Source organism: Cibotium barometz, chromosome 12 (assembly GCF_041138505.1).
Source record: "Cibotium barometz isolate CiBa-2024 chromosome 12, ASM4113850v1, whole genome shotgun sequence".
Classification (NCBI taxonomy): Eukaryota; Viridiplantae; Streptophyta; class Polypodiopsida; order Cyatheales; family Cibotiaceae; genus Cibotium; species Cibotium barometz.
The window spans coordinates 48,715,578-48,728,848 of NC_141057.1; the positions used below are offsets into that span (position 1 = coordinate 48,715,578).

The window sequence follows — 13,271 nt, forward strand, 5'->3', positions numbered from 1 at the left end:
ACATCTCATTCATTCACATCTTATAATATTCATTCATATTCTGATTCACATGACATCTCATCTCATCCATTCGCTCATATCGATGTCATATCCATTCACATACATATTCACATTCATTATTCGACACACATCCACATTCATACATCCACATCCACATCTACATCCATACATCCATTTTCACATCCACATTCATACATCCACATCCACATCCATATCCATACATTCACATCCACATCTACATCCATACATCCATATCCACATCCACATTCATACATCCACATCCACATCCATACATCCACATTCATATATCTACATCCATACATCTATTTTTACATCCACATCCACATCCACATCCACATCCAATCCATACATCCACATTCACATCTACATCCATACATCCAATTTCACATCCACATTCATACATCCATACATCCATACATCCATTTATATTTATCTGATTCATATCACTTTCATCCATCCATTAATATCTATCTGATTCCTATCACATCTCATCATATCTATTTATAGAATGTAAGAAAATTTTAATTTTTTGATATATAAAGATTCTTTACGCATCTAATTAGGCATAAAGACAACTTCCGTAAGAACACTTTTATAAAAATCTTTTTTTTGCACCTATTTATGCATAAGTTCAATTTTAAGAAAAATAACACTTTCGAATTAAAAATAAACCTTTTATACATTTTATTATGTATAAATTTTATTTTAATGAGAATAACACTTTCAAAATAAAAATAAATCTTTTATGCATCTATCTATACATAAATTCAATTTCAATAAAAATAATACTTTTTAAAATAAAAATAAATCTTTTATGCATCTTTTTATGCATAAAATCAAATTTGATAAGAATACCTCTTTTGGAATAAAAGTAAAATTCTTTATGCATCTATTTATGCATAAAATCAAAATTGATAAAAATAACTCTTTTGAATTAAAAATCAAATTCTTTATGCATCTTTCTATGCATAAAATCAAAATTGATAAGAATGACTCTTTTGAAATAAAAATAAAATTCTTTATGCATCTATTCATGCATAAAATCAAAATTGATAAGAATAACTCTTTTGAAATAAAAATAAAATTTTTTATGCATCTATTTATGCATAAAATCAAAATTGATAAGAATAACTCTTGAAATAAAAATAAAATTCTTTATGCATCTATTTATGCATAAAATTAAAATTAATGAGAATAACACTTTTAGATTAAATTAAATTCTTTATTCATCTTTCCATGCATAAATCTAATTTAGTAAGAATTACACTTTTAGAATAAAAAAATTCTCTTAATTTATGCATAAAATCTATTTATGATAAAAATCACACTTTTAATATATATAAAAAATCTTTTATGCATATGTTTATGCATACAAATAATTTATAATAAAAATCACTCTTTTAATATAAAAGAATTTTTTTATGCATCCATTTATGCATAAAAATTATTTATAATGAAAATAACACTTTTATAATCAAAATAACAATTTCAATATGCTTCCTTCTATGCATAGAATTTAATTCTAAAGAAAGTAACACTTTTTTAAAAAAAATATTTTTAGCATGCATTTTTCTATACCTAGGATGAAAAATAACACTTTAAGAATACATATACGATAGAAATTACTCTTTTTGAATTAAAAAAAATAAAACTTATTTTACACAATTTTAAAAAATTTTGCCATAACCTCCTTTGTATGGCTGACCATTTTTTAATTTTTAACTTCTAAAATTAATTAGAATTTCATCAAGAGTATTTAAATCATTCTAATGTAAATATTTTCTACTTATTTAAGAGAAACATTATGAAAAACTTGATTTTATCCATTAATCATTCATCTAGGATAAAGAATGGTTGGATTTACTAAAGAAGAGAGAGGAATGCCTTTTTTTAATGAGGCATAACATCATATTCATTTTAGAGAAGACAAAAATCATAAAAACCATAAAATAAAATAGAAAAGAGAAGAATCTCCAACTTACAAGGAGAATTTGAGAGCTTTCCTTTGACTTGATGGTTTGAGAGATCTACTCTTATTTGAAACAAGAGTGGCCACTAATCTTTAGAAGAGGGAAGATCAAAAACTAATAAATTATAAGTAAATTCACAGTTTTTGGCTCTTGGGAGAAGCAGGATAACAGTGCAAAAATACTATTAAGCTTCAACAAAGGGAGAGACTTCTATTTATAGGAAAAAATGAGTCTCTAACCAAGCAAAGTGATTCTAGAATTTTCCAGATCAGTTTGGTCAATTTTTGACCATTTTTAGGTCAATTTAGCTCACTTTTTGGATCTAGTTGAAACAGGAGAGAGGAGAGATAAAAATATCTCATTATTTGGGAGTTTAAAACTCTCCCACACATGTGAAATAGGCACCTCCTTCATGAGAAAAATTTTCCCATACTGAGGCATCAAAATGCATCATTTTTTTTAAATCTCTTTTTTAACTATTAACCTTGTCTTTAGTCAACTCTTCATCTTATGTGAGTATTTAGTCATTTTTGGGAGGATTTTCTTTATTTCTTCCATTTATCTCCTCCACACATTTGGATGAATCTGCTTGGCCCCTCAAAACCTTAATTTAAAATTTTCAGAAAATCTAGACCCCCCAAAATAAGGCCTTTTGAACAGATTATAATTTATTTCGAATGCACCTTCTGAAAATCTTTTTGAACTTCTATTTCGAGAGAACTTATTTAAATACAAAGAAATATTTTTTCATCCAAAAATATCCAAAATCTGAATAATCTCTCTCTAGAATATTTTCTCTCTCTAAGCCAAACAAGTAGAAACAAGATCTTTTATATTACTAGCCAAAAAAAATAAGTATTCCTTTCTTTCACGATTGTTACATGGGCTTTTTGAATGCCTTACCCTTGTGTCTTTGCAACAACGAGAAAATGTTATGTTTTCTTGAGTGTGTTTCAGGAAAGCATTGTTGAGCTTGGTCTATATGGCTGCTATATGACCTTCCACGAATGGGATATGATGCATTACTATATGGAAGCGATTGTTATTTGAACTATGGTCCATGTTCATGGATTATTTGGATCTATCTATGGAGATTTCTTTCTTGGATGAGATTTATATAGACATTGGGCTTCGCAAGCAATTTCTATGGACGAATATGTCCAAGTTCATAGAGAAGAAATATTTGGATATCTCATGGATATGATGCTTTTATAGATTTTTCTATCAACGACCGAAATGTTAACAAACTATAAGTCCACCTCTACTCCAAGACGTGTGGCCAACATGAAGCATGTGGTAGAGTTATGATAATGGTTTGGTAAGACAACTCCTTTCCATTGACCATGCCAATATGGGTCTATGGATTGACGACTTTACAAATCAATATTTTGCATGGTATGGAACACACAGTAGTGGTCATACTGTGTGGTAGTACTATGATCAAAATACTTCATATTTTGGTGAGTTCATTGAAATTGTGTTGTACATTATTTTCTCACTGTGTATGCATTGGACTAGCATTCATGGCTATTGGTTTATGCTTATGCATGGGATTAACGCCTATCATGCGATACTGTGGACATGATCTTGTGTTGGGACTTGACGTGTTCATGCTTGGAATGTCATGTTTTGGATTAGATGTTCCGTTGGGACTTGATGTTGCCTGAAATATTTGGTGAACTTGGCTTTCCATTGGGACTTGTGTCCGTGTGTACATGCCAAGAAATGCCTGGAGGAATGGCCTTCCACTAGGGCGTGGCCTCTGTGTACATGCCAAGAAACGCCTAGAGGATTGGCTCTCCACCATTGGAGTCTGGTACCTCATGTACTTTCATGAAAATGTCAATGCCTGGAGGATTAGCTTTCCACTGGGTCTAGTACTTCGGGTACTTGCCTAGAAACGTCCTTTAGTACAGCTTCATGAATGGGAACTTGGTTGGTTAAGTACATACGTGTATTCCTATAAGGCCAATTGGCAAGGAATACCATGTCACCTAGTCCATGATACATGATGGAGGAAGGGTACTACGGAGACTTGTGCACGAGCACTCTTTCTATACATTATATGGTATGTCGTTTTCATATAGTGGTTTACGATGCATAATTGAGTTTGGATATGGAGTTTCCTTGTGAAGATCCTTTGGTTATGGAAATCCATTGGTTACGAAGCTTCTTTATGGACAAATGGATGAAGTATGGTATACATGTTTATGGTATATAGGTATACAAGTTTATTGGTATATAGGTCTATGGATTCCTGGACTTCTTTCCTAGGGATTTGGATCCATCTCAAGGTTTATGGATTATGTTTATGGATCCCTTTTACAAGGATGGATTATTCTCTTTGGCTCCCTTTATTGGGGACATGACTATGATATCTGGACTTATGACTCCCTTTAACTGGGATGGATTACTCTCTTTGGTTCCCTTTATTTGGGACATGATTATGATGTCTGGACTTATAAACTGTTTTCGTCTCGTCCATTTATTTTGGGACATGAATATTGTCACATGCACTTTGCATTGTAGTGCATGGTGACAAGATGGCTCATCATCAGTGCATCATTGTACAATAGTAGGACCCTTTAAGATATAATATGTCATATGTCGCAGCCCCATTGTAATCCCCAGTTTGAGATATGTCATGCACGAGCTACGTAGGTCATTCCTCAACCTTAGAGTGACAGTCAGTCAGTCAAGTCCCTTAACCCACTTCAAGAGAATCATTCGTGCATGTAGAAGTCAATAGAAGCTTTAGGGTTTGCATTAGAAAGCATTCTGCATTGCATAGCATTCATCCCATCTGCATGTAAACCCTTGCATAAAGCCTTAGAATATTATTTCACCATTTATCCATTATTATCATATAGTTGGTAGCATTTAATGCCAAGTCAGCCAGCTTATTTAGCCTTAAAATCATCATTATCATCATTATTATCTTATACAAGTCGTGTAGCTTTTATTTAGCAGTCAACCAGCTCTGTAGCCAACCAACGAGCTCTTATTTAGCAGTCAACCAGCTCTGTAGCCAACCAACGAGCTCTATATGCCCATATAGATAGCAAGTGTTTAGTTCCATCATCAATTCAATATTCAGCAGTTGGAGCATCATTGCTTGAAGCCTACACACATTCAGCCAACATAAAATGCAGCATCATCAACCTAAGAAAGAAGCGCTTCCGTCTACTTGTGTTTCTCAGCCCTACAATAAATTTCAACATTCACATACTTCATCGTTTTCTCCATCCTCCCGAGTGAAGGCAAACACAACATATTCATTCATTCCCCTTGCATATTCACAGCCTAGATTCAACCCATATCTGAACCACAATTTGCACCCTTCCTACAGTCCCTTGGAAGAGTGCATTGGCATTGAGATTGGTCATCATTGGTGCTTCTACAACAATGTACAATCAGCCCAACTCTTAGTCTTCCGAAGGTCTTGTGTTTGGCTTTTCTACAATCCCAAGTCAATCATTCTCTTCAAAGAAGTAAAGCAAATACTCCTAGCAATAGGAGGGGGCCTTCAGTGGGTAATTTGGGACCCAATAAGGTGTACAAGTCTCTATCTCTCCCTCTCTCATCTCTTAAAGTGTGAATGATAAAGTGGATTACTGAAGACTCGCGAAACTCAGGATAAAGAAGATGGTGTGAGACTGTGTGCCAAGATTCTACATCTATGCATAATTTCGATGCATTTTATAATTATGATATCTGGACGTATGGGACTTTGCCTCGCCCATTTATTTTCGAACATGATTATGATATCTCGACTTATGGGATTGTTTTTGTCTCACCGATTTATTTGGGACATGAGCATGTCTTAGTTGTATGGCTTGAAGCTTAAAGTTGCAGACAACTTTTAAGAAGCTTGGGAGGATGTCACCAGCTTGGATATTTCCCAATATGGAAGGGTCTGGTGGACTCCAAGGTATCTAAATATTTGAAAAGTACAAGCTTTGGGAATGGGGGATTATCCTGGAACACAAAGGATCACGCTATTTTTGGCCCAACTCCAATGGAAATTCTATTCGCATCATTACATCTGGAATTGATCAAATACAAAGTCAAAGTACCTATGACAAATGGACTACCAGCTAGGATATTTTGAAGGTAGAGATTATGGGAGGACCCATCTCTTAGATTGGGACGTGTGGCAAGAAAGTGGATCAAAGTGAGACAAGTGGCCTCACACTTGTCACTTCACCTATTGTGTGGCTCTCCACTCGTCATTATAGCCCCATTTTCCAATTTTACTCACGGGAGCCCCGAATCTATAAATTGGAGCCCTCTCTTCATTAAGGGAGGCTCTCTTCCTCCATACTAGCCTCTACTATGATGGTTACTCGCATTCTTGTCTACAACACTTTATATGGAGAGTTCTTCACTCCCCTCAATAGAAGGTTTCTATATTTTCTATAGCCTCTTGATAGTTGTCCCAAGCTGTACCAACTGATTATCTAGTATACCGGTTGCATTAAGTGATGTACCACTTGATTTGAGGATTGTATCTATTGTACCAACCCATGTACTTGTCGTACCGACTGAATGGAAGGCTATACCGACTGATTTCAGGATTGTAAGGTTATACTTGTTGTACCAGCCCATGAACTTGTACCGGCTCAATGGAGGGCCATATTGGCTGAATGGAGAGTTGTAACTATTGTATCATCCCATGTACTTGCTATACCAACTCAATGGAGGAAGGCTATACTAGCTGAATGGAAAGTTGTACCTGCTATATCAACTCTATTGCATGAAGACCTGTGGTTTTTGGGGAAGAATCAGTACCCACACGAAGGTATATGGATTATATTGTTGGCTCGGCATCTCTATAGTCTGTGTACCGGAAAGAGGGGGGGCGGGGCCCATTCTGGCCCTAGTGCAGTATCACATGTGCAAGCTCCATTTTCCGCATCACATGTGCAAGCTCCATTCCGGCCCTCGTGCAATATCACATGTGCAAGCTCCATTTTCAGCATTGTGAATGTCTTTTATGTTTTATGCAAAGTGATGATGGATATGTGTTAAGGCTGTGGCCATGGTTTAAGTGTTTAATTACATTAATAGCCATAAGTGTCTTGTGAAACCCCCCTGCGTGCCATGCCCGGGAAGTTACAGCTCCTAATCATTAACTACGTGGGTCCCATGGCCTTGAAACCCATAGACAATGCAAGCTGCACATCAGCCCAAAGTCCTGCTAGGTGAATGTATAATCACTTCAATGCAAAGTTAGTTGATGTTGTAACCCTTTGACCAATGTTTGACCTTGTCAAAGATGCTAGAACCTTACTAGAAGTGGAGTCACCAAGTTTGAAGCTGATCGTACAGTCCTGATCATGATATAGATTCTGACACAATCTTCCTCTTCTGTGATACCCACTCTATCCATGCAGCCACCTCCATCTGACCCATTTCCAGCCACCCATCCTGAAAAGAAGAGCTGCTCTTCACATTGATTCCATGATCAACACCAAAAGACAGGATCCATCCATAGTCAACTGGATCAACCACTGCCTTAATTGTTCAGGGGTCTACTACATGTGTAAGCCACTGTGAAGTGCTCTTAAATGTAAAATTCATTAGACCATGGCTCAACCAATGCTCAGATGACTTGAATCTCTCTCTCAACAACCAGATCTTCAATAATTCCTTTGTGAGGATAGACTAGGCAGACCTCATTGCCTTATGGATGCCACTACGGACTGCTCTTACAGTAGAATTCATTAGGCCATAGGTCACAACCACTGTTTGGAACACTTCAATGTCTCTCCCAACAACCAAATCTTGAATGATTCCTTTGTGAGGATTAGGACAAGGCAGGCTTGGCAAGATCTGAGTCAGTGGAATATTATTTTACATTTTTAAAACAAGTTGACTGAATTAACCACAAGCTAAGCTGAGGCACTTATGAGTAGGCCAAAGCCAAGGACAAGCCAGACGCTGCCTCCCCTTAAGTTGGTTCTAACATTTAAAATTTAAATCTGTTTTTTTCAAAAGAGGGAATCTCTCTCTCTCTCTCTCTCTCTCTCTCTCTCTCTCTCACACACACGCACACATGCTGTTTTATTCATTTACTAACCTAGTGTGGCTGTTTCCCTGCCTTGTCCAGTTGGTTATAATAGCACCAATCTGGGGAGCTTGATTCCTGGTTGGGTTGGGAGTCGGCTTTTGCTCCGCTCTAGGGGCAATTGTTCTGGAGTTCATGGTCGAGTTGGCATCCTTGGTTGCCAATTCTTTTCAGGTTTGCCTGCTAGCAACAGTCTCTCCATCATTCTGGCATAAATATTTCTAGTAAAAGAAGCTATGGTTACTGCAGTTGCATTGACATCATCGCCAGTCGCCATAAATACACTTTCCTCCCATTTCAACATGAACATGTATTGCATGATGCATCTTGGACAAGTATACTTCAATGATTCTTGGATATTATTGTCCTGTTCAAATGGCATTATGGCAATCCTAGAGATTTAGAACATGTCTATTATCTCCACCTGATTCAGAGAGTGTCATCGTTCTGCCAACAATGTCCCGGCCCCTTCCATACCTGCCTTTACAGTTTTGTAGCCTCAACCTTGTTTGCTTCCTGCTGTGAATCAGCACCTGCATAGATGTGAGTCATAAAGACGTAAGCTACAGCATCCTTTTCATCCAAACGCACTGCGTGTTCAAAGGCCCTTCTTCCAAGCTCTACATTTCCCCAATTTCTACAAGCACCCAACACAGTTTGCCACACCACAAGATTAGGAGAAAACGGCATCTTCTTGATCATTGCTACTGCGTTGTCTAACTGACCTGCACGGCCGAGGAGACCAACCATGCAAGCGTGGTGCTCAAGGCTTGGAACTATGCCGTAGTCTTTGCTCATGGCCTCAAAGTATGTCTGGCACTTATTAAATAGACCTGTGCGACTGCATGCATTGAGAACGACAACGAAGCTGACTGGATCTGGCTTTATACCTTCTCCTAGCATTCTGTCAAAGATATCAAGAACATTTTCACTTTCTCCAAGCTGGGCATATCCTGCCATTAGTGCAGTCCATGAGACTACACCTCGAACTGGAAGTTTGTCAAACACTTCCTGTGCTTTGGCAAGCGAGCCACATTTGGCATACATATCAACCAAGGTGTTGCCAACAACAAGGTCTCTTTCCAACAACCCCCGTCTTTCGATCTCAGCATGTATTTCTCCGCCCTTGTCTGTGGCTCCTATGCTGCAACAAGCTTTCAAGCTGCAAACAAACGTGACAGCACTCGGGGAGACACCCTCAAGTTGCATCTGTTGAATACACTTGAGTGCATCCTCGCCATGCCCATGTTTGGCATATGCTACCATGAGTGCATTCCACGAGACAACATCTCGAACTGGAAGATTGTCAAACACTTGCTGTGCTTTAGCAAGTGAGCCACATTTAGCATACATATCAACCAATGTGCTGCCAACAAAAAGGTCTCTTTCAAGCAACCCCTGTCGTTCAATCTCAGCATGTATTTCTTGGCCCTTACCAGTGGCTCCTATGCTGCCACAAGCTTTCAAGCTGCAAAGAAATGTGACAGCATCCGGGGAGACACCCTCAACTTGCATCTGTTCAAAACACTTGATTGCTTCCTCACCATGATCATGTTCAGCATATCCTGCAATTAATGCATTCCAAGAGACAACATTTCGAACTGGAAGCTTGTCAAACACATGCTGTGCTTTTGCAAGCAAGCCACATTTGGCATACATATCAACCAAGGTATTGCCAACAACAAGGTCTTTTTCCAAAAGCCCCTTTCTTTCAATCTCAGCATGTATTTCTCCACCCTTTCCTGTTGCTCCTATGCTGCAACAAGCTTTCAAGCTGCAAATAAATGTAAGATCATCAGGGGAGACACCCACGAGTTGCATCTGTTCAAAACACTTAAGTGCTTCCTCCCCATGCCCATGTTCAGCATATCCTGCAATTAGTGTGGTCCATGAGACAACATTTCGAACGGGAAGCTTGTCAAACACTTGCTGTGCCATGGTAAGAGAGCCACATTTAGCGTACATATCAACCAAGGTGTTGCCAACCACAGGGTCTCTTTCAAGTAACCCCTTTCTCTCAACCTCAGCATGTATTTCTCGACCCTTGTCCACGGCTCCTGTGCTGCCACAAGCTTTCAAGCTGCAAACAAATGTGACAGCATCTGGGGAGACACCCTCAAGTTGCATCCGTTCAAAACACTTGATTGCTTCCTCACTAGGCCCATGTTCAGCATATCCTGAAATTAATGCATTCCATGTGACCACGTTTCGAACTGGAATTTTTCCAAAGACTTCTTGTGCTTTTGCAAGTGAGCCACATTTAGCATACATATCAACCAAGGTGCTGCCAACAACAAGGTCTCTTTCCAGTAAGTCTTGTCTTTCAATCTCAGCATGTATTTCTCCACCCTTGTATATGTCTCCTACGTTACCACAAGCTTTCAGACTGCAAACAAACGTGACAACATCCGGGGAGACACCCTCAACTTGCATCTGTTCAAAACATTTGAGTGCTTCCTCACCACACCCATGTTCGGCGTATCCTGCAATCAGTGCAGTCCATGTGACAATGTCTCTAACTGGAAGCTTGTCAAACACTAGCTGTGCTATTGCAAGCGAGCCACATTTGGCATACATATCGACCAAGGCATTGCCTATAACAAGGTCACTTTCCAGCAAACCCTTTGTTTCAATCTCAGCATGTATTTCTCCACCCTTGTCTGTGGCTCCTATGCTGCCACAAGCTTTCAAGCTACAAACCAATGTGACAGCAGTCGGGGAGACACCCTCAAGGTGCATCTGTTCAAAATACCGGAGTGCTTCCTCACCATGCCCATGTTCAGCATACCCGGCAATTAATGCATTCCACGACACTACATTTCGAACTGGAAGTTTGTCAAACACTTGCTGTGCTTTTGCAAGCAAGCCACATTTGGCATACATATCAACCAAGGTGTTGCCAACAACAAGGTCTCTTTCCAACAACCCCCGTCTTTCAATTTCATCATGTATTTCTCCACCCTTGTCTATAGCTCCTATGTTGCCACAAGCTTTCAAGCTGCAAACAAGAGTGACAGAATTTGGGGAGACACCCTCGAGTTGCATCTGTTCAAAACACTCGATTGCTTCCTTGCTATGTCCATGTTCAGCATATCCTCTGACTAGTACCGTCCATGAGACGACGTCTCTAACTGGAAGCTTGTCAAACACTTGCTGTGCTATGGCAAGCAAGCCACATTTGGCATACATATCAACCAAGGTGTTGCCAACAACAAGGTCACTTTCCAGCAACCCCTTTTTTTCAATCTCAGCATGTATTTCTTGGCCCTTTTCAGTGGCTCCTATGCTGCCACAAGCTTTCAAGCTGCAAACAAATGTGACAGCATCAGGGAGGACACCCTCCAAATGCATCTGTTCAAAACACTTGAGTGCGTGCTCACCATGCCCATGTTCAGCATATCCTGCGATTAATGCATTCCACATGACCACATTTCGAACTGAAAGTTTGTCACACACTTGTTGAGCTATGGCAAGCAAGCCACATTTAGCATACATATCGACCAAGGCGCTGCCAACAAAGACGTCTCTTTCCAGCAGTCCCTTTGTTTCAATGTCAGCATGTATTTCTTGGCCCTTGTCGATGGCACCTATACTGCCACAAGCTTTCAAGCTGCAAACAAACGTGACAGCATTTGGGGTGACACCCTCTAGTTGCATCTGTCCAAAACACTTGAGTGCTTCTTCACCATGCCCATGTTCAGCATATCCTCCAATAAGTGCAGTCCATGAGACGACATCTCGAACTGGAAGCTTGTCAAACACTTGTTGTGCTTTGGTAAGCGAGCCACATTTGGCATACATATCAACCACAGCACTGCCGACAAAAAGGTCTTGTGCGAGCAAGCCTGTTCTGGCAACCTCGGCGTGTATTTTGAGGCCTCTTTCGAGGTCTTTCAGCTTTGTACAAGCCTTCAATACATCCACAACAGTATGCCCACTTAGATGTGCAGAATCATCCTTTTGCATTGTTTCATACAGAGCGAAAGCTTTCTGTGGCTTCCCATATTTGATATAACCACTAATGAGGGCATTCCACGACCACTCATTCTGATGAAGCAATTTGTCAAAAACCTGCTGGGCATCATGCATGCTTCCTACTTCCACCAACATCAAGACGAGGTAGTTCCCCAGTGATCTGTGACCTTCCAGCCCACTTTCGAGCATGTACGCGTGTAACTGCAGAGCAAGCGCTTGGTCTCGCTTCTTCCTGCACTTGTACAAGAGGTGTGCTATGTCCTCAACGGAAGGCTGGGGCAGCACCCCTTTTTCCAAGGAAGGGTCCTCTCTCCAACCACAGCCAGGACTGTGCTTCACTTCTTCTTCTCCTGCCTTAGCCTCTTGCCGTAGCCTGTCTTGAACCCAACTTGGCTTGTAGGAGCTGTCCATCCACAGCGACTCCTGAGTAAGATAATGCATGAAATCTGGGGTCGTTCGTTTTGTCTGTAACAAGCAACAGGACAGAGGGGGGCGAGTAACTGATCAGGAGAGCATCTTGGCTTATTAAAAGCAAGAAAGCAACTTACTTTGCTCTTTCGATTGTCCCGCCAATGGGAGGGATCCCTCAAATAGTCCTTCCACAAGCGCTCGGTCCGTGCTCGTGATGTCTGCATCTCCTCGTACCACCTGGGGCATACCTATTGCTGAAGGGCAGGTTTTGTAGGACCATGCATGCGTTGTATAATTGCCGTACGTCTACGTGGGGGGGAGCTCTACATCTAAGAGAGAGAAAGAGAAAATGTCTGTCTCTCTCGAACTCATGTCCTCTAGGCTTGATGCCTATAAAAGCATGTACTTGGGTAGTTCTATCATAACATGGAGTATCATGCAATCTATGTCTGTCTCTCTTGCGCTTCCCACATGGGAGCTCTTGCGCTTCCCACATGGGAGGAACCAGCCGGCCAAAAGTGACATTGCAGGGGCATTGGGTGATGTGGCAACCAAAAAAAGGAAATCGTGCATGTGCCGAACGGTTGGAGGAATTCAAGGCAAATTCCTTCAGCCAGCCGAGCTTCTCTCCCAGCCTTCGATCATCTTCAAGAGAGATTCAACGGGCAGCTGCCCTCCTTTTCCCTCTCTCGGCTCAGTCTTCCCCTGCTCCATGATGCGATGTTGTGTTGCTGCTATGTGTTTTACCAATGGTGACATACGAGTAAGTGCCTTCTTTCTTGCATTATTGCAGGGTCTTTCATAAATTTCCCTTTCTTCATGTC

General features: G+C 40.0%; 1 protein-coding gene across 1 annotated transcript; it reads right to left on the reverse strand.

The window, feature by feature from the left end:
* Positions 1-8,035: 8,035 nt before the first annotated feature.
* LOC147633524 (pentatricopeptide repeat-containing protein At2g39620-like) lies at positions 8,036-12,841 on the reverse strand. The gene is made up of 2 exons (XM_086806615.1): positions 12,585-12,841; positions 8,036-12,501 (listed from the first exon to the last, which is right to left on the reverse strand). Exons 1-2 carry the CDS (start codon positions 12,669-12,671, stop codon positions 8,545-8,547), a joined length of 4,044 nt encoding a protein of 1,347 aa, XP_086662741.1. The 5' UTR covers positions 12,672-12,841; the 3' UTR covers positions 8,036-8,544.
* Positions 12,842-13,271: the final 430 nt, after the last annotated feature.

Excerpts from the sequence above, each read along its gene's own strand:
- LOC147633524 (XM_086806615.1), bottom strand. The coding sequence starts at position 12,671 with ATGCAGACATCACGAGCACGGACCGAGCGCTTGTGGAAGGACTATTTG. Across the intron at positions 12,502-12,584 it reads GGGACAATCGAAAGAGCAAA|ACAAAACGAACGACCCCAGA; the intron begins GTAAGTTGCTTT and ends TGCTTGTTACAG.